This window comes from Eublepharis macularius, chromosome 16 (genome assembly GCF_028583425.1).
Source record: "Eublepharis macularius isolate TG4126 chromosome 16, MPM_Emac_v1.0, whole genome shotgun sequence".
Lineage (NCBI taxonomy): Eukaryota > Metazoa > Chordata > Lepidosauria > Squamata > Eublepharidae > Eublepharis > Eublepharis macularius.
The window spans coordinates 8,933,777-8,956,265 of record NC_072805.1 but is presented as its reverse complement, the minus strand read 5'-3'; the positions used below and the strand labels follow the sequence as shown (position 1 = coordinate 8,956,265).

General features: G+C 44.6%; 1 protein-coding gene across 3 annotated transcripts in view; it reads right to left on the bottom strand.

The window, feature by feature from the left end:
* Positions 1-22,489, bottom strand: part of FAR2 (fatty acyl-CoA reductase 2) — a 145,986-nt gene that overhangs the window by 28,627 nt on the left and 94,870 nt on the right. For all 3 annotated transcript variants that reach the window (XM_055000926.1, XM_055000925.1, XM_055000927.1), the window contains exons 3-8: positions 16,444-16,619; positions 14,553-14,732; positions 8,900-9,077; positions 6,276-6,320; positions 4,478-4,596; positions 2,120-2,187 (exon numbers count right to left, since the gene is read on the bottom strand). In XM_055000926.1, the coding sequence (XP_054856901.1) occupies positions 2,120-2,187; positions 4,478-4,596; positions 6,276-6,320; positions 8,900-9,077; positions 14,553-14,732; positions 16,444-16,619 (766 nt within the window). The remainder of the gene's footprint in view (positions 1-2,119; positions 2,188-4,477; positions 4,597-6,275; positions 6,321-8,899; positions 9,078-14,552; positions 14,733-16,443; positions 16,620-22,489) is intronic.

Sequence of the window (22,489 nt, the reverse complement as noted above, 5' to 3'; positions counted from 1 at the left end):
GGGATCTCTGCTCAGAGTGGTGAACTGGGTTTGCAGGCTTTTGTTTCTAAAAACTTCCTCCGAGGGATGGGAGATATGCCTCGGGAAGCAGAATTTCTGTCAAACCCCTTTCAACTCTCTCCAGCTCTGGCCTGTCCACAAATGAAGGCAGCACAGTTTACTGTTTTGTCTTTTTAATGTATATAATAACTTCATTTTCTGGTAACAAAACCAGAGTGGCTTGAATTGTACTATTTGATACCAAAGCTATTTCTGGAATGCCTGCCCCACTTTTTTCCTGCACATTCAGTTAGAAAGGAATCTTAGAAATGCCACCCAGTTAAAAATGTTATGACGAGAGCAACATCCACGAACCAAGGAATGTGGTTCCAGAGTAGGCAGAAAACAAGTTCCACAAGTTCCAGCACTTCAGCATTTTTACTGTGCAGAGCTTGAATGATGGGTAAGAAACCTTTTATTTCTGGGAATCTACATTTCAGAAAATATTTGGGAAATACCACATGTTTAAGTTACGTATATTTTTTTCTATCTAATCTTTAGGCATTTCTTGCATTTCTTATTTCCTTTGACATCTTATTTCCTTTGACTTGGGATACATCTGAGCTGCTTTCACACTTCATGGCAGCAAATATAGGTTCACAAACCTCTTTCAAATATTCATCAAGAGGAAACCACAGCCAATCCTGGTTACTTGTCATATGACAGTTGTATCTCTCACTCTGTCTCTCTTTCTCACACACACACACATTGCAAACACATTTGTCTTACATGCATGCATACAACTGCAGAGTCTAATAATAAGTTATACAAGCTAGCCAGTGCATTACATGTGGGCTTGTATCAAATTAATACAAAAGGAGGGAAGACACTTCCCCCTCTTGAAATTGCCTTACACCTAACTATAACTTTCTGGGGGTCAAGGGATCTGTGACAATCATATCTTTAACCACAGTCCTGGCCAGTGCCCCCAGAGCTGCTGTGAGCCTAGTTTCCCCTTCCTTCCACTGCTCCCTTTTCCTGGCTCCAGCTAGAAATCCTTTACCTTTCGGAGCTATAAACTGATAGGCCTCTTTGGAAACTAGATAAAGCCTTTGGAACAGAGTTGGACGTATGTCACATATGTGAATAAGCAATACCAAATCTGAGGAACCATCTAAAATGAGGGCTTTCCCTGGCATGATTAGGAATTGCCTAATCCACTGGAATGTTGTTCCACCCAAATGGCTGACCATGTACTGAAGGGATTACACCGAAGGGACTAGCACTACTGTCCTAAGCAGAGTTGTAAGCTCACTCAGTGCAGGACAGCATAATTGGGCTCTCAGGGCCAAACTACACATGACGAATGACACTTGAACAGCAAGTGGATTGAGTGGAGGGCAAGTGAACAGGGAGAAATACACTTGCCGTTCAAGTGTCATTCGTCATGTGTAGCTTGGCCCTCAGTCGCAGCTATATTGGAAGGATAAGATGTAGGGACCATAGACTTCACCTCTATGTTGCCTTACATATTATCTGTTGCTTTAAATATGTACTCCTATGTACTACCTGTGCTTCATGTTGGTTAATGTCAGTACCAGAATTGATTATGTTCTGTTTCAGCATTTCTTCAACTCTGTATTTGATCCTTGTTAATGCTATGTCTTTGTAAACTTGTATTTATTTACCTTATGGCATTGTTTATGGAAATGTCCTTAACACTGTATGGAAATGTCCTTGATACTGATTGTATTAATCTCACCCTATGTAATCCACCTTGAGTCTCAGTGAGAAAGGCGGAGTATAAATGAGATAAATAAAATAAAATAAATAAATAAAGCAAGCCTAAAACACACACCCCAAATGCACCCTGCTTTGCCTGCCTTCATGCACTGAGGCAACAGTACGGCAAACCAGGAGCTTACACAGTGGTGAGCCACTGCACACAATTTGCACATGCTTCTCTGTTCCTGCATGAAGAAGGAAGACACCTGGTACGTACAGCGTGGCTGCTTGACGCACAGAGGGACGTCAGAAGCCCTGAACTATGGCAAGAGCAGACAAACTTTAAGAATTGCACCAACAGAGTTTACCACACATGGCAGCAGCTTCTTGGCATTCCTCAGCCAAAAAAACTTACCCATCTCTCCCCAGCAGAAAGGGTTGATACCGCCCGTTGTGCAGTTGTATATCAACATTGATTTAGGTCTGGAAACAAACAAACAAACATGGAAGGAAAGCAAGAGTGTTTTCAGAGCAGACAGAAAACCAAACCCAAGTCTTGTTTTGTTGACAAGGGCCATTCCAAAATTTTGATACCCATTTCTTGTCTGAATGAAAATTAGAGGCACCCTTCACTTTTACATCCCTGAAAGTCAAAACGACAGGAAAGGCTGGGGGAATCAATGAATTCCCTCCCACCCCAAATTCAGGAGGAGGCTCTTTATCTTGTGCCCTCTCCCTTACCTCAAAAACACAGCCCCTCTGCCCAGAGCTGCTGTTTGCTCTGCTAAGTGAAACATACAGACTAGATAAGCTGTTCAGTGGGGAAAACTGGCACCTAGAAAAAAATTCCTCTCTCTGTTCAGATGGCAAGAAAACGATTTTAAAGAGGAATACAGGACCCTGTCCCTAGCAAGAGGAGGCAGGGGAGGAGAAGAGCTGGTAGTTCATCTCTCCGTTGAGATTGCAAGAAAACAATCGTAAAGTTCCTCTCCTTCAGTGATCCCACCTGGCTCTGTCCCCTCCCCTGCCTCCCTGAGCTAGGGACGTAACGCTGTTTTTAACTGCAGTTCCCAGGTAAAATTGCATCCCCGACATATTAAAAAACGTGCATCTGGCATCACTTGTAGCTTGGCCCTAAGAGCTATGTGCAGGAGGAAGCTTCTGGGCCCGCATGAGGTGCACAGGACAGGCTTTACATAGCAGTAAACCAGACAAGAAAAGCTAGACCTACCAAAATGATTCCTTCTGTACTGTATGTTTCACTTAGCACAGCAAATAGCAGCTCTGGCCCAGAGAGAATCTAGAAGCCTTCCTTGGGGGGTGGGGGAGTGACCTTCAAGGAATACCTTAAGGTCAAGGATGCTGAACTTTCCTTCCCAAGTATATGCATTTTTATTCAGAAATAAAGTCCTTGCAACTCCTGTGACACTGACGTCTTTCTCGGGAGCTAGTCCCACAGAACACAGATGAACTTATTTCCTAGTAAATTCACTTGGCCACATGCAGTAGTGACGCTGGGCTCTGGAGGATGCAGTGTTTGGGGAGTGATAGAGTACTGATCTTTAACCCATGGGTTATGGGGTATGGAGCCCCATCTGGGGGACTGCAAGTTCCAGCAGAGACACAATTTTGAAGGGCTTGCTTTTAAGATGCATGCATAGGGAACATGGTGGCACACCTCCTGTCTTTCCTGTCATATACCCCTGTAGGACAAACAGGACAGTCAGGTGAGCTCATTCAGTGATGAGAATTCTTTGTAGCATAGGTAGGTTCAGAGGCTTCTCCTCATAAAACCCTCCTCTTGTCTCTTCTCTTCCTTTGCCCTGGTTAGCCTTTGCCCTGGTTGTGGGAGAGGTCCCACAAGCTCTTTTCCCCACTAGCGTGGTCACAACTAGGGGTGTGCGCTTTGGATTTCCGATCTGGGTTTATGACTCAAATCAGGCTTGATTCGAAATGATTTGGTATTTCCGAATCAGTGTCAGCATTGCTAAGTTGATTACGAAATACTTAGAATCATAGAGTTGGAAGGGGCCATACAGACCATCTAGTCCAACCCCCTGCCCAGTGCAGGATCAGCAAAGCTTAAGCAAAGCTTTCCGAAGCACTTCAAAACGCTTTGGGGAGAGCGGGAGCAGACATAGCACGTTTCTTGCTGTTTGCAAACAGCAAGAAAAATGCTGCTTTCAAGCTTCCTGCTGCCTTTTCTTACCCGATGGGAGGGGGGAGGAAAGGGTCCCTTCTCCACCCTCCCATTGGGTAAGAAAAGGCGGCAGGAAGCTTGGAAGCAGCACTCTTCTTGCTGTTTGCAAAAAGCAAAAAAAGTGCTGCTTTGAGCGCTACCCAAACTTTTCTGAAGCCGTTTAAAAACTCGAATCCTGAAACTACTTGACGCTTCAGGATTTAGGTTTTTCCTGCTTTGGTATGCAGGTATGCTTTTGATACAACCTGAAGCAGGACACCTGAATCTTTTTGGGGTGAACCCCCCTAGTCACAACTCTGGAGCTTCCTGTCATGTGATTCTTGCAATGTTCTTTCAAATCTGTGGACATCATTCTGCTGCCTACTGAGTTGGGGTATATTGCTTGTTCGTGGCCTGCAGAAACCTAGGGACTGAAATTCACCGACAGTGGGTAATTCTTACTTTAAGCTCCTTCAATATAGATTTTTTTTAAAATTTAAAAAAAGAGAAAGCTATCACTGGGAAGGAATGTTGGCACCTAGAAAAAGATCACAGCTCAACAATATATACACAAAGGCAAGAACACAATCTTACCTGTGAACTGCAGTGTACCATCCAGCAGCAAGAATGAGATTAATAGCCACATCGACTGGAACTATATCTGCTACTGCATCAAGGTTGCATTTTACAGTCCGTATAATTCCCTTTCCAGCCTGCAGGGTGGAGAAAAGACTAGTTGGTGTGCTCTGGGACAGAATGCTATTGGACCAATGACAATGAAATTAAATAATGACAGACCGTGCCAGAACTGAGAAGACTTGGCTGCTATTTTGTTGCTTGTTTAAAATTACAAGGAATTTGTAGGTGAGCATTCAGCAACTGTCTTGAGTTGCAGGTGAACCTTCTTACTCGTCCTTAGTACTTTAGCCTTCTGCCTCCACAAAAACAATGAAGGAAAGATCCATTTAGCTTATAAATCTAGGTAGATATGACCAGAGTGTAAACCGAGATGAACTTTGCTATCATCCAAAGTATGAAACTTCCAGAACTTAAAAAAGTTGCCTTTCTTCCACATCTTTCAGATGTATTGCCCGTTAGTTCTTGGGAGTTCTAGGGAAAACAAGATTCTCCATCAGTGGAGGTTCATGTGGCACTTCTCAGAATCCCAGAATCTCAGAGTTGGAAGGGGCCATACAGACCTTCTAGTCCAACCCCCTGCCCAATACAGGATGAGCCAAAAGCAGCCCTGACAAATATTCATCCAGCCTCTTCTTGAAAACTGCCAGTGAAGGGGAGCTCACCACCTCCCTAGGCAGCTGATTCCACCTTTGAACTACTCTGACCATGAAAAAGTTTTTCCTAATATTCAGCCAGTACCTTTCTGCATGTAATTTAAGCCCGTTGCTTCGAGTCCTATCCTCTGCTGCCAACTGGAACAGCTCCCTGCCTGCCTCCAAATGACAGCCTTTCAAATATTTAAAGAGAGCAATCATGTCCCCCCTCAATCTCCTCTTCTCCAAAGTAAACATTCCCAAGGCCCTCAGCCTTTCCTTGTAGGCCTGAGTCTCCAGACCCCTGATCATCCTCGTCTCTCTCTTCTGCGCCCTCTCAATTTTCTCCACATCCTTTTTGAAGTGAGGCCTCCAGAACTGCACACAGTACTACAGGTGCGGCCTGACCAATGCAGTATAGAGAGGGACTATGACCTCCTGCAATTTCAATGCAATGGCCCTTTTGATACAACCCAAGACTGAGTTTGCCTTTTTTCCCACTGCATCACACTGACTGCTCATATTTAGTTTACAGTCCACTCTTACTCCAAGATATCTTTCACATACACTACTACCCAGAAGTGTATCCCCCATCCAGTATTTGTGCATCACATTTTTGTGGCCCAGATGTAATACTGTGCAAAAACTGGAGACACTTGGGATTGAACCTGGGGCCTTCGGCGCACAAAGCAGATACACTACCACTGAGTCAGTCTCATGCCTCAAGACCTTCTCTGGAGGTCTATCAGCTTCTTCTGTGAGGATCACTGAGTACATAAACATAAGAAGCTGCCTTATACCAAATCCTGAGAGTGGCAGTGGTTTTCCAGGGTCTCAGGTAGAAATATTTTAACTGGAAATTCTGGAGGTTGGACTTGGAACCTTCTGCATAACAAGATGTTTCCCCACTGAGCCATAGCCTCTCCCGAGGGTGAGGAATTCAGCAGCAGCAGTGGAGCATGGCAGGGAGTGGCAATGAAGGCATGCTTCAGCAATGGGAAAACACATGGCCGCTGAGTGGACAGTGGTGCATGATGCAACCACACACTCAGCATCCCTGTGATTGCACCCTGCTAGAGATGTGACACAGACAAGGCGATCTTACTTGTAGCTATACATACCGCAATAAGAAAACCACTTGTTCCGTTGAAGTTGTCAATCCAACCCTGGAGGAGGGGGAGGGGAGAAAAATAAAAGCAAAGACAGAGATTTCTGTTGGCTTGAGATGGTGTGTACTTTAACTCAGTTTACAAATAAAGCAAGCCACACTCAGGTCTGTAAACAGAATAACCTGGAATATGGAGTCTGGGACAGGATTTGGCTGCCTGAAAATCTCAAGAGTCCCTTTCAGACCTTTTTTGAACAACTGGCGGTGTGTGTGTGTGGCATCACATGCATTCAGCTGAAGGCCAGAAATGAGCCTGTGCATGCATGTTCTAAAGGCTCTCTCTGTGCAACTGGGGATCCAAGGATAGGGGAGGACAGAATTTCTGATCATACAGAGAACACCATCCGCAAGTATAGTTGTACATGGACAGGCTCAGTTTCCAACCATGAGCTGAACAACTGGAAGTCAGAAGAGGGACAGTAGATACAACCCACACCATCACTACAGAAGCTGATCAATGTGGGAAAGAGGACTCAGGGAAGAGTGGACTCTTCCTTGACTTTGCATTGGACAGCCCTTAGTCTGGTCCAGCAAGGTAGTCCTTATTCATTCCTTTCTGCCACAGGATCCTTCTTTAACCTCTGTGAAAAATGTATTTTGGTTCAGATCCCAGTCTACGTCTGAATAATGTTCAGGAACAATAAAGCACGCTTTTGTCCCCAAGATATTTTTATTGCTAGGACTAGAGCTGTGCATGGGTGGGGAGATTCGGTATTCCCGCTTCGAGATACCCCCAAAACCGAAGCAGCAAGCTGCTTTGGATTTGGGGTTCGGGAATCGCTTTGGTATGATCCGTGAAGATTTGCAGCATAGTGAAGCGAGGGGGGGAAACTCCCTACCACCACCACCACCCTCCCTGGGGCAACCCCTCTACCCCCCACCCCCCTGGGGAGACCCCTCCAACCCCCACCCACTTACCTGGCGGCGGGAGGGTCATCAGCTGGGCGCCAGCGGCAGCACAAGGCAGCGTGGCCTGGAGCCAGCTGGCTCCTCTGCCACCGCCGTGCCGCCTCCTGAGCCTGCGGGATGGTGGGGAAGGCCGGAGCTGCCTCCTCTGGCCCTTCCTGCCCCTCAAATGGCCATGGCGCGCCTATGGCGCATCGGCCATTTGAGGGGCAGGACTACGCCTCCTCCGCGCCTTCCTACCCCTCAAATGGCCGCTGCGCTGCTGCCATGCTGTGGCCATTTGAGGGGCAGGAAGGCCCGGAGGAGGCGGCTTCGGCCTTCCCCACCACAAGCCATGGGCACCGGTAAGATGTAAATCCAGGGCGGCCGCAAAAGGAGGGCAAAGCTGTTAGAAAGGGGGACACACAAAGCTGACCCCTAATCAAAGGCCTGGCGGAATATCTCCATCTTGCAGGCCCTGTGGAACTGTAATAGGTCCTGCAGGGCCCGGATCTCCAGTGGGAGAGCATTCCACCAGGCTGAGGCCAGGGCAGAAAAGGCCCTGGTCCTAGTCAAGGCCAGCTGAATGACCCTCAGGCTGGGGGGACCACCAGGAGCTACTTATCCAGAGAGCTTAAGGCACTGTGGGGGACATAATGGGCTACATTCTTGTGCTAGAAGAATTCTTGTGCAACAGACCCCATCCCTAATATGAGGACAGTGATACTGATCACAAGGTTTAAAAAATGTATTATCTACTCCAAAAGACATACTGGAGGTTGGTGCCAACAGAGTAAACTTTATATTCATTTGCAGAACGTGTCCAATTTATTGCTTAGTTCGGGTGGGGTGGGGGATTACAATAAACGTTCGAAATCTCACTCCTAGAAGATCCTGGAATATCAGGTTATTTGAAACTTGTTACTAAGAAACAAGAAATAAATTAATCCTTGCACGTTGTTGGAGACTCAGCTATTAACTGCAAAGTTCTGGTAAGAAAACTATTGAGGAGCGGCTACTTTCTCCCACCTTGTATCACTACAAAGTATAATGTGTGAAGAAGCCTCCAGATAATAATGGATTTGAATGGATATTTGAGTGACCTATCCATTCCCTCCCACCAAGACTAACTATGAAGGCCCCCACAGGAATACCTGTGATTATGTTAGCTCCAAGAAGCACCAAGAAGTGCACTCCCTGATTTTCTCTCCATGAGATGAATCACACAAAGATGCTCAACTGAAAGGAAATGCAATGTTAGCCGGGATGGGGAGTTAAAAAGACAGATCGGAAGGCTCTGTCAGTTTCACTTCTCTAGAGCCGGCAAAGATCACTCCGCAGAGGGTTTGTTTATTTCCTCTTTGCTTCCTGGAAGGCTCTCTTAGTTTCACCTTCCCTTCTGGGAGTGGAGTGGAAATAAACAAACCTCCTGAGGAGTGATCTTTGCAGGCTTTGTAGGGAGGGAAATTGACAAAGCGTTCTGATCTGTCTTTTAAAACTCAGCTTCCTGGCTAACGTTGCATCTCCCTTCACTTGAGCATCCTCATGTAATCCATCTTGTGTAGAGAGACTCCCTTTCAGATTCTATTAGTGAGTCATTTGGCGATGACCGTTTCCTTCCAGAAGCAAAACGACTGCTGCAGATGGATTCTGCAGGGCCCTTGGCAGAAACAGAAGGGCAGCTGTGCTTACGGGAAACGGTTCCTGCCAGCTGGCTCCCACGATGGATGGTCGGATGATGGCAACATTTAAGCCACCCTTCTCTTGCTGAACGAGATACTCAGTCAAGGCTTTAGTGAACGTGTAGGTATTGGGCCAATCTCCAATCAGCTTGGGTGTAATCTCTTGAACGAGGGACTCATCCATCCACCTAAAGGGATTCAAAAACAATACTCCCCATGAAACATGTCAGCAAGGAGGAAAGAAAGAGCATCAGGGTGGAGAAACAGTCATCATAATCCAAACGTGGAACATTTCAGCACTCTTCCTTGCAAAACCCTTTTCTTGTGAACATTTCAATTTGCTTTAGTAATAAAATGTGTGTTCTGCATTTCTGTCCCTGCGATGCAACCATTAAAAGCAATACACAGCTTTTTTTTTAAAAAAAATATTAAACACAATCCAATAAAAAAACACCACATTAGCTCTTTAGTTAAAGTGGCATGGGAAACCACAACATACCTTGGCATGAACAAACCAACCAGACGAAGAAAAGGTTGACCACTCCAGGCATGAACAAACAGGACAAGCCCTACCTTGCACATAAAAGGCAACTAGGATGGTATCTGGTGAATATTCCATGGGAGCGAGCCCCCAAAATGGGGCAGGGGGCACTGAAGAAATGGTCCTCTCTTCAGCAGACCCCTATCTACCTTCCAAAGACAGAAAAAGTCCAGAAAAAGGACTCTGAAGAGGAGCTCCACTAGCAGGCAGATTTCAAGGGGAGAAGGCTGTCTTTCAGATATCCTAATTCCAGACTATTCTGTAAACAGCTAGAAAGCTGAATTCCTTGTGTATAAGGAGATAGATGCCTATGAATAGACTGAGTGCATGTTCAGAAAAAGAACAGATCCCCTGGCCAGTGGATACAATGGAGGACAAATTTGGGCTTACGGATCTTTCATAGTTGTTCTGCAGAGAGAATCTGCATGGCTGCAACTTCTTGCATGACACAGAGTCTCTCTACACGAGACATCTTACATGCAGATGCTTAAGTGTAGGAAGACGCAGTGTTAGCTGGGAAGTGTAGTTTAGAAAGACAGAGCCAAAGGCTTTGTCAAGTTCACCTCTCTACACGAGGGTAGTTTAAAAAGACAGAGCCGGTGGAGATCACTCCTCAGAGGGTTTGTTAATTTCATCTTCATCTCCCTGAAGAGGAGGTGAAATTGACAGAGCCTTCTAAGAGGTGAAAGTTAAATTAACAAACATTCTGAGGAGTGATCTCCACTAACTCTGTCTTTTTAAACTACCCTCGTGTAGAGAGGTGAACTTGACAAAGCCTTGGGCTCTGTCTTTTTAAACTACCCTTCCTGGCTAGCATTGCATCTCCCTACACTGGAGCGTCCTCGTGTAAGATGTCTTGCATAGAGAGACTCATAGTGTGGCTACACAACTATTCAAGATGTAAGAGTTTTGTCCTTTACCTTCCAAATGCACTTCCCTACCCTCCTGTGATTATAACAGCAGGTGCAGAAATGAAAAAGCTAAAGCTTTTTTCCATCACTGTATCTTTCAGCCCGAAAAAGCTTCACGTGCCAGGCTTTTTCATGACAGCCAGCAGTCAGGCGAAGGACCAGAGCAGTAAAAAGGGGGGGGGGGGCAACCAATGTTCATTTAGGAACATGCAGTCTCTTCTACAAACAAATTAAGTCATGACATTTGCACAATACAATTTATTCCATTTGCATTTTTAGTGGAAACATTGACCTGTTACTGTATAGCCAGAATTCTATTTTCTCTCCCTTTTGCTAATCCCTTTCTCTCCTCAAACATTAATCCCTTCAAATCAAAAGTCAAACATCCAGGTGTTCTCCACAGCAGCTGAGGAAATGAGTAATCTACTGGATCCAACAAGGTTTCACTTAATCTCACGTTTAGGGCAATCAGCTTTGGAGGGCACATGGCAGCAAGAAAGAGCAGCCCAGGGCAAGAGCAACCAGTAGAGAACCCGGCGTGCCTTTAACTGGAATGTTGCAGAGTATGCCCAAGGACGTCAGTTCCCTTTGGCGCGGGAGATGCGCTCCTTTCTGTCATGGGTAAAACATTACTTTGACAGTTCTGTTTCTCAGGACTGAACTACATGCTTTGGCAGTAAATGCTGGGTCCTAATCTCAAACTGAGAGGGCATTAGGAATACGCAGGAGAGTAGTGGGCAAGCAGGGAGCTACTTTACCCTGTCATATATTGAATCAGATATATCCTAGGTAGTCTTCTGTATGACCTCTATGTAGTATGGGAAAGTACTAGAAACTCTTATCTTGATAGCCAATCAACAACTAGCTGCAAAAGATAAATACATCTTTTTTAAGGGGAATATCTGCCAGCTATCCAAGTGCAAATCATGCACCAATTTATGTCAGTATATTAAAACAATTGCACAGGACCCTTTGTATATTGATTTTTTAAAATTATTATTGCAAGACTTTTTCTACACCACTTCCTAATAAAGGACTCACAATGACTGGCGTTTGGGCTAGAGAAACTTTATGGATGATCGTTTCAGGTGGGTAGCCATGTTGGTCAGTAGTAGAAGAGCAAAATTTGGATCCAGTAGCATCTTAGAGACCAACTAGATTTCCAGGAAAAGATTTCCATCCCAATGCCTGAGAGAGAGCAGTATCATTGCCCAGTATAAGTTGCAAGTCATTATTGGTGCCAGTTTGGTGTAGTGGTTAAGAGCACGGGACTCTAATCTGGAGAGCCGGGTTTGATTCCCCACTCCTCCACAAAGCCAGCTGGGTGACCTTGGGCGAGTCACAGTTCTCTGGAGCTCTCTCAGCCCCACCCACCTCACAGGGTGATTGTTGTGGGGTAATAATAACACTTTGTAAACCGCTCTGAGTGGGCATTAAGTTGTCCTGAAGGGCGGTATATAAATCAAATGTTATTATTATTATTATTGATACTTTGAACTGGTTTGAGCTGGGAACTATATATGATCACCAGTGGGGTCCTGTGGTTGTTCTGTTTGGGTTTATCTTGTAGCATGTCATCCCTTGGTATCATTCTGGCTTTGCTGAGCCATTTTCTTATTACATCCAGTGAGTACTGTAAATCCAGAAACCTCTGTTGCAGATCACAGAAATGAGAATCTCTGCCAGAGGGCCTTGAGAAGATGCAGCGTAGAGCATGGAGCCATGTAGATAAGTCATGTAGATAAGTCTGGAGCCAAGTAGATAAGTCATGTAGATAAGTCTGGAGCCATGTAGATAAGTCATGTAGATAAGTCTGGAGCCAAGTAGATAAGTCATGTAGATAAGTCTGGAGCCAAGTAGATAAGTCATGTAGATAAGTCTGGAGCCATGTAGATAAGTCATGTAGATAAGTCTGGAGCCAAGTAGATAAGTCATGTAGATAAGTCTGGAGCCAAGTAGATAAGTCATGTAGATAAGTCTGGAGCCATGTAGATAAGTCATGTAGATAAGTCTGGAGCCAAGTAGATAAGTCATGTAGATAAGTCTGGAGCCAAGTAGATAAGTCATGTAGATAAGTCTGGAGCCAAGTAGATAAGTCATGTAGATAAGTCTGGAGCCAAGTAGATAAGTCATGTAGATAAGTCTGGAGCCAAGTAGATAAGTCATGTAGATAAGTCTGGAGCCATGTAGATAAGTCATGTAGATAAGTCTGGAGCCAAGTAGATAAGTCATGTAGATAAGTCTGGAGCCAAGTAGATAAGTCATGTAGATAAGTCTGGAGCCATGTAGATAAGTCATGTAGATAAGTCTGGAGCCAAGTAGATAAGTCATGTAGATAAGTCTGGAGCCATGTAGATAAGTCATGTAGATAAGTCTGGAGCCAAGTAGATAAGTCTGACAATCAGTAAGGGAGCTTTGATTCTTGAAAGCTCATACCCTGGAAATCTAGTTGGTCTCTAAGTTGCTACTAGACCCAAGTCTTGCTTTATGACGATTAGTCAACATGTCCATTATCAGTAATCTGTATAGTTGCAGTTAGGCAAATAGGCTTTGTTTTTTGTGGTTCTTTGTTGATCTTTGTCCCTGAATCTTGATACAACTCAGCTCTTTCATTAGAAAAGATTGCTGACCTTTGGGCTAAAGGAAAAGTGAGTGGAGGAAGGAGAAAAGCCGTAAGCAGGGAAAGGGTTAAGCATCCCACTCACCCACCACCAAATGTATGTTAAGTGGCAAACACAAAGTTGGAAATGTGTTTGTCCAGGGTCAAGCCACAAGAGGCCCATTGATGGGGGTGGTGGGTGGTGGGCACTGTTGGCTTGATTGACGTAAAAGCCAGGCTAGATGTGATGGAACCCCAGTGGAGCCCCAGCTGAGGGAGCCAGAGGACCACAAAGGCCTGCTTGTAACTCTGGGAACCAGCAAGTGAGCCTTGGTGGGTAGAAGTCTTAGAAGGGCCAGTTTCAGAAGCCCAGGGCAAGCAGTTAGGGGAGCTCAGCAAGGGAGGAGTGTGTTGTGACAGGCCTCACCAGCACCTCTTTTCTGCACCACAACGGAAGGAGGAAGTCACGCGGCCAACAAGGATCCTCTCTCTGTTTTTGTTCACAAATTACCGTGAATGCACACACAAATCTGTGTACACTGTACACTTGATTTTGCAGTATAATTCTCATGTTACACTGAACACATGTTCTTTAAACCCCACATTCCCAATGTCATATGCAGAGTGAGCGTGTGTTGGCTCTTTCTTATAAACAAGTGTACATATGTACATGCAGACTGAGAGTCTCTCTACACAATACTTCTGACATGTGTTTTTCACGTTTCGGGAGATGCAAAGCATAGTTCTGAAAGACAGAGCTGGCAGAGATTGCTCCGGAGGGGGTGGCTTCTCTCTACACAGCCAAACTCCCTTTTCACATACATTTGTATCACCATGCCAAGAACAAAGGAGATGGGAAGGACTGAGAACCATGGGATGGGCCAAATCCATGTGGTCGTGTATTCACAATGAGAGTGTTTGAAGGAAGCCTTGATATCCCTCTACCAGAAATCCCATTTACCTCATCAAGAGATGGAAAGGTACCTCCCTATGTGGTGGGAGCGTGCAATGGCACAAGCCCACTGGAAGATGATATGTAGCACACTGAAAATATACGGTTTCTTTTGGGAGAGTATGTCTAACTTACCAAAGAAGGAATATGTTGCCTGGTTAAGGAATGACAGGTTGCTGGTGACTAGGTGCTGGAAGCAGAGAACTGTGCTGTGAACTGATGAATGGATTTGTAGAATACGTAACAGTGTTTAAGACCACATTGACCACAGAGAAGAATCTGTGGGATGCAAATTTACGCAGCAAGGGCAAATTTTTATTAAAGTACAGAGTTAAAATAAATACCCAGAGAATGTAATACAGTAGGGTTGCCAGGTTTCTCAACCTTCAGGTAGGCCCTGGAGTTCTTCCAGAACTGATCTCTGGTTTACAGAGATCAGTTCTCCTGGAGAAGATGGCAACTTCAGAGGGCAGACTCTATGGTACACCACACGTGTTAGGTGAAGTTTCTCCCCAAATCCCACCCCCGCCATGCATTGCCCCCAATCTCCAGTTAACAGCCCCAGCTGACGCGGAACCCAAACTTTTGGCAACTGTAGACTTGTTTGCAATTTTCTTACAAAGGGGAAAAAATGAAAGAACGGCTGTTTCCATAACTTACTCCACAAGACTGAAAAGTTTCTTGGGCTCCACAGGAGGTGGGTAGATGACTTCTTCTATGTGCCTCTGGTTACAGTTTGCATAGGCAGTTGAAACATGAATGAAGGCCTCCAGGTTATGCATCTGGCGAGCCAGCACCAAGAGCTGCTGCGTCCCCATGACATTCAGGAGAAGAGCATGCCTAGGCAAGAACATGGGAGATTGCATGAAGAAGGCCAAGCGGCACATGCCGAAGGTGCCATGCCATCCCACAATCCAGCTCCCTCATCTCTGCCACAGATGGTTTCCCTTGCGACAGTCAAGGGATGCATGTCTCAAGAAGAGACACCCTAGGAACTAGTGCTTCTGGATCTTGCCCCAAGAGGGGTGGAGGGGGGAAATGTGTCCGTGTGCTGCTCATGGGGCAGAGATCCACAGCTGCTTGCTTGGGAGCAGATCTGGAAGCATGGGAAGATGTCTCTCACCACTTAGGGAAGGCACATCCTTTAGTGGCAGAGCACAGGTTCCCTGCATGTGGAAGTTTCCAACTTTCCAATTTAAAAAAAGGTAGCTGAGGGGACACAGGACTCCGGACGAAGTCCTTTTCATTCATTCATTCATTCTTGTTATCCTGAAATATCTGTCATATGCACAACCCACATTTGTTCCTTGCTGGGTGGTCTGCAGTTTTCTAAAAAATACGATGAGCATCATGATAAAAATACAGATTACCCGCTCATGTTTTCCTTTCCAAAGTAAAATTCTAAGTATATCTGTGTGTGCCATCAAGTCGTGACTGACTTATGGTGACCCTAACAAAGGGCTTTCAAGGCAAGTGAGGAGCAGAAATGGTTTGCCATTGCCTTCCTCTGCGGAGTCTTCCTTGCTGGTCGCCCATCCAAGTACCAACCTTGGTAAGCTTCCAAGATCTAATGAGATCAGGCTTTACCAAGTCATTCTACCACCCTAAGTAAAATTCTACTAGGTGGGCACGGACCAGGAAAACCCCGTGGACCACTGGCCTGTGGCCCATCGATCTTCACAGACCAAGAACTTTTCACGGAGCAGTCCCATTCACGGACCAGTTCGTCGGTCCATGGTCTGTCACTTCTGGCAGCCCTGGCTCCGCCCCCTTCACACCCAGAGAGCCCAAACTCACAGAGAATCTTCAGCAGCCTCTCCTCCAGCCACCCTCCAAGTTTGGTCAAGATTACATTTTGGACGTCTGAGTTTCAGACTCCCAAAGTGGCCGCCCCCAGGAAACTTCCAGTAGATACTGGAGTTGCAAATGCCAATTGACTTGCATTGGCTAGCAGCACCAAAAAGTTGCAATGAGGCAAAATCAAACAGAAGAGGATGAGGGAAGAGGCCTTCACTCACCACACAGACACCTTCCCAACCATTGCCTAAGGAATTAATTCTTGCTCCTTGCTCGCATACAGAAGAATGGGAGCTCTCTGCTTGGCAGGAAGAGCTGCCTGTCAAGGTTTTGAAGGCTAAGATTGGCTGCAGAACGTCCACCCCCTCCGTTGCCTAGGGAATTTATTCTTGCTCCTTGCTCTATTGAGCAGAATAGGAGCTTTCTGCTCAGCTGGCAGAGCTTCCTATCAAGTTTTTAATGGCTGCAAAATGTCTGCGGACATACCCTCCATTGCCTAGGGAATTGATAGATGGGCACCGGGATGTCTGGACTCACGGACAAACGGACCAAAATTCATGAAAAAGGTGAGTCTCACGAACTGCGTATTCGTGAACCATGAACCGGGCTGGACTATGCAAAATTTTGGTCTGTTTTCTAGACTATGCCCATCTCTACTTAGGACTTATTAAGAAGCAAGTCCCATTGACTTCACTTCAGAATAAAGCTGTTTAGCATGCACTGCAAGAAACCCATATGGCAAAGGAGGACCTACTTCAATGGCTCATCAAAGCGAACAGTTGCAGCACAGTGGAAGACAATATTGACTTCAGAAAGGAGCTCTCGAGTGTCCTCAGGACAGATAGCCAGGTTTGGCTGGGTGAGCTCGGCATTGATGGCTTTGATCTTCTCATGGAAGTTGGGCCATCCTTCTCGAACTCTGTCAAAGACCTGGAAATGAAAAAGCTCAACTATCAGGTAAATGCAGAGGATACTAGACAAAATTATCATTAGACAGCACAAAATGATTTATTTTTTAGCCCCATTCATCAGGGATCCTCATGAAATCCTCCAGTACTGAATTTCTCCTCATGTTTTAAGGTTCCAGAATACCTGAAATGTTTACTGGACTGGAACTCATAGTGTTGGGACCCAGGGCTGTCCTGGAGTTAAATTTTCAGAACGCACACACAGACAGAAGTACAAATATCAAACTCTTTTTGTGTGTATGGCAGAAGAGTATTCTTCTAAGAGATAAAAGAACCAAATAAAACCAAGCGCTCACTGGAAATTAACCCACTGCTGCAAAAATACAATTATGTTTATTGGTTAGATTGAAGTTGTTTCTTTTATTGCATGTGTGTAACGGGCAACAATTGCTCCAGGCCTACAATTTAGGAATTGAGGAGTCAGCTGGTTCTGGACAGCAGCTTTACAGCTTGGAAGTGCTCGAAGACCTCATCTGCAGCTAGGCTTACCAATCTACCCCAAATGCCTCTCTAACAATTGGCTTCAGATGAAAAGTCAAGGGTCAGATGGAAAAATGGGGGGAAACACTTACATAGGGACTCGACTTCCAGTTCAGCCTTGTTGTTCTAATTTTCCATAGCAATGTTTCTTTATTCTTAACAGTTAAAGAAACTGGCAAATGTATAGTTTAGAAAGATTTATTGCAGCTACAAAAATAGTTCAGAATGGGCTGACACAATCCCATGGGTCTATTCCCGGCAGAAAGGGCTTATCAAACATATCCCAGTTGTGCTGACTGCTGATAAATCTGTTCTCCTGGTAAGGCTTGCAAGATCTTACAAATGCCCAAGAGTTGCTTTTAAAACTGCTATTTCAGCAACTTCTTTCCATTTTTGTGGTAGCTTTTTGGCAGCAACGAAAGTGAACCTGTCTCCAATTACATCTCTGGAAAGTTAATTCCAAGTATAAGGGTATTTTGTTCATGAAAATCTTGCCATTTTGTCAGTCCAAATTTCATACACAAAATCCCTGAATCATGCAATATGTATAAAAGCAAGGCCAAACTCCCCTTAGCATGAACAGTAATTAGGCCGATGGTTGTTGTGGATTTTCCGGGCTGTATAGTTGTGGTCTTTGTGTTGTAGTTCCTGACGTTTTGCCAGCATCTGTGGCCGGCATCTTCAGAAGTGTAGCACCAAAAGACAGAGATCTCAGAGGTGTAGCACCAAAAGACAGAGATCTCTCACACAGATCAGTACTTACACAAAAACTCCAATCACCACCCTCGACAGAGAAGAGGCATAATAAAAACATTAGTAGACTGTGCAAGACGGATATGTGAACCGCACTTTCTCAACGAGGAAACTAATCATCTAAACCACACACTTCAAGCAAATGGCTACTCCAGAAATGAAATCAGAAGAGCAATTAAACCAAGGATAATTCAACCAACTAAGGAAAAACAGTCTCCCACAGGAAAAGTGTTTTTGCCATATATCAAAGGAATCACTGATCAGATGGGAAAGCTTATGAAAAAGCACAACCTTCAAGCAGTATTCAGACCCACCAGAAAAATACAACAGATGCTACGATCAGCAAAAGACAGTAGAGACCCCCTCACCTCTGCAGGAGTATACCGCATACCCTGCAGCTGTGGACAAGTTTACATTGGGACTACACAGCGTAGCATCCAGACAAGAATAAAAGAACATGAAAAACACTGCAGACTTGGCCATCCGGAAAAAGCAGCAGTGGCTGAACATAGCCTAACTCAAACAGGACACAGTATCCTATTCCACGACACTAAAATACTGGACAACACTTCCAACTACTTCGTCAGATTGCACAGGGAAGCCATTGAAATTCATAAGCATAAGAACAATTTCAACAGGAAAGAAGAGACTTTAAGAATGAATAGAGCATGGTTTCCAGTCCTGAAAAACACCAGGCTAACAAAATACTCTATACCCGACAATAGCCCTGCAGAGAAGATTACCATATCAAGCACCGATCCATATGCAAAAGAACCTCCTCAGGATACAGTGAAGCCTCCCTCCATTAGCATTCCACATCCTGGGAAACTCTTACAGGATGACAGCCCAACCCTACCTTCTTGAGTAGATATAAATTACCTGCCAACTTCTTTTCCACACTGTGACACTGAGAGATCTCTGTCTTTTGGTGCTACACCTCTGAAGATGCCAGCCACAGATGCTGATGAAACGTCAGGAACTACAACGCCAAGACCACGGCTATACAGCCCAGAAAATCCACAACAACCATCGTTCTCCAGCCGTGAAAGCCTTCGACAATATAGTAATTAGGCCACCAATTGCAAGTATTCGGCTCAGCAAGCGTTCGAAAGAAAAGGATTTCTTCCCCCCTAGGAGTTCTAAACTGGCTTGTGTTTTTCTTTATAAATGCACATTCTTCTATTGCTACCTAAGAACTCCAGTGCAAAGGCTGGGATTTTAAAATTTGCTTTGTTGCTATATTTATATTTAATTTAGTTCATTCAGCTTAACAGCCCATAGGCCATATACTGTAACAAAGTTTAAGAATTAAAAATAACAGTTAAGGAAAAAGTTGCCAGTGTCACGTCCACCAAGCAGCTTTTACAAAGGTTACTCAGTAACCCTTGTGGCGCAGAGTGGTAAGCTGCAGTACTGCAGCCCAAGCTCTGCTCACGACCTGAGTTTGATCCTGGCAGAAGCCAGATTCAGGTAGCTAGCTCAAGGTTGACTCAGCCTTCCATCCATCCGAGGTCAGCAAAATGAGTATCAGTTTCCTGGGGGTAAAGTGTAGATGACTGGGGAAGTCAATGGCAAACCACCCCATAACAAAAAGTCTGCCAAGAAAACATCGTGATGCAACGTCCCCCCATAGGTCAGTAATGACTCGGTGCTTGCACCTTTACCTTTACCTACTCAGTAATAATCTTAATTTTGAGGAGTCAGGAATGTTCAAATACTTCAGTAGCAATTTTTTAAAGAATCTCTCTCTGGCTGTCACCAGGCTACAGGTGACAGGATATGGTAGATAGATCTCTGTACCATTGCAACAAGACCGTCTCTCCCCGTATATTCCCCAGAGGACACTCCGATCAGGGGACAAACAGCTGTTGGTGGTCCCTGGCCCCAAGGAGGTCCGCCTAGCCTCGACTAGAGCCAGGGCCTTTTCGGTCCTGGCTCCCACCTGGTGGAATGCTCTGTTTGCTGAAATCAGGGCCCGGCAGGACTTACTATCTTTTTGCCGGGCCTGCAAGACAGAGTTGTTCCGCCAGGCATATGGTTGAGGCTGGGCCTCCGCTGGCCTGGGGGGGGCAAGGGGGGTGTATAAAACCCTCCCTGTGAAGGCTGTCCACCATCTTGTTTTAAATATGTTGTTTTAATGAATATGAATTTTTAATTGTATTTTAATTGTATTTTTAATATGTTGGTATCTGCCCTGAGCCCGTTTGCAGGGAGGGCGGAATACAAATTTGAAATAAATAAATAAAAAGAAAGTACATCTCTAAATACCCAATCATTCCCCCCTCCCAACTAAACCACAGGTTTGTGCAGGAAACGTTCTGGGAATTTCTTCCAGGGTTTATACATCGGCTTAGACAGGACAAAAGACATAAGATTAAACTGTAACAGTGCAAGGTCGCTTCTGGGAGCTTCAAAGGAGCTTCAAAGGAAGGAAATAAGCCAGCTGTGTTCTCAGGATGCCTGTGAAATGAAAGTGATGCTTAAGGCATTTGCAAAATGACATTAAGGTACCCATTCATCCATGCCAATTTTCATTGAGGCTCAGAGCCAAAACACACGTTAAGAAATACCTAGGTTCAGTACGTGTTCTCTTACCTCAAGGTTTGCCGGGATCTGTAGGAGTCCTGGAAGCTTAAAGTTTAGCATTTACAGAGCAGCAAAAAGGGGAAGGGAAATACAGGCACCTGTATTTTAAGCTTTTAAGCTTCCAGGACGCCTTTAAGCTTCCAGGACGCTTACAGATCCTTTAAGCTTCCAGGACTTTAAGCTTCCAGGACCCCTACAGATCTTTAAGCTTCCAGGACGCCTACTTTAAGCTTCCAGGACGCCTACAGATCCCGGCAAACCTTGAGGTAAGAGAACACGTGCTGAACCTAGGTATTTCTTAACGTGTGTTTTGGCTCTCAGTCCTGTTATTGTAAACATGATCCTGATGTAATTCAATTTCTTGTGCGAGTGTTCTAACTATTTCTCAGGCTTAACCACAGGTGGTTATCTGCTGGACTCCAATGTTTATGACCTTGCATTTCCTCTCAGACTATGATATGTCTTTTGTCCTAGCAACGAATCGTGATAGCACAAATATGTAAAATGTTCTCACCAAGAAAGAGGGGCAAAAGATTATTTGGAATTGGGAGGGGGAGGAAAAACAGGGTAGAAAAGAAATGTATTTTTCTCATGTGGTCATTCCTGTCAAGCTTCTGCTCAAGCTGCTTAGATGCTTGCCTTGCTCCTAAGTAGACCTATGAACCTGAATATGGAAAAGATCTGATTTCTGAATAAAAGTCATTTAACCAAGGACCTGTGTCTTGCTATAATGATCCAGAGATCTGTCTGACATATCTGGTCATCCACAGCCCGACAGGTACAGCATTAAACATTGGTTCAGAGTTAGCATTGGCATGGATGGGGTTCAGACATGACAGTATCTTGACAAAGCAGCTGTCAGCAATGCATTGCAATGTGCAATCATGTATGACCACCTCAGCTTTGGAACTACCAGCATACTAAGGCATGTCAAACTGGGTAGAATATTTAATTCCCATGTAGAGTGGGGAGAATTTTTGTGCAGCGTCTTTTTGAAGGGAATCCCAGTCTTGCTTAAGCAGCTTCTCTGTAAGTAGTTCTTGTCTTTTCCCTGTTAAAGCTCTTGGGTCCCATGAACCTAATTTGTTTATTTCTGTGTCCACAGTTTTGTTTCACCTTAACCAACAGCACTCTTGGGCTACTGATTTAGTGAAGACTGGAAGATCTTGAGAGTTTTGCATTTAAAGTTGACTATGGCTTTTCAGATCAGTGTCGAGATTTTTAAAAGGCCCAATTCAAGTTGTATGACTGTGGAGGCGATACATGGTGGTATTGCAAGACCCTTGTACACCTTCAAAAGTGCTGGTACGTATTGAGCTCCTTGGATAAAGAAGAATTTCCTTAAAGCCAGTAGAGCTAAGCCCATTTTATGTTTCAGATGTTGAATATGCTTGGACCAGGATAAATTTGACTGGAAGATGATTCCTAGATATCTGAATGTGTTGATCTGTTGTAATTGGTATGCACCAATTTTCCATTTGTTTTTGTTGCTCTATTTAAGTTTGGGGGGAATTTTCCTGCATGATTTGTTGCTTCTTTAGTCAGTGTGCCAAATTTTGAAAAGAGGACTTGGAGGGTGTCTGCACCTGCCCCACCAATAACCATACTTGTAATTTGCTTTTTGTAAATGTCACATTTATTACAGGTACATTCTTCCAATGGGGTGTATATGCAACGCCTGGCCATGCTAACTGCCTGACTCATGACTCAGAAGCCAGAATAACTGTAAACTACACACATTAAAAAAATGAGCATAATTTCAGCAGTCAATAAAAATGAGCCAGTACGGTAGTTGCTGTTCAGTTTTCCTAGCTGAGGAATGCAAGGTTTCAATGTTTAAATCTCGGTCTAAATCCAAAGGAGAGAGCCATTTTCAGGAGCAGAGAGCGAATATCAAAATATAGTTGAAAGTTAGGAACAACTCGTATATCAGGTGAGTTATTTTCAAACTTTGATAGCATTATTATTATAAAATTTGCTGAATTGTGACCATTGCCCTTGACTGGATCAGGA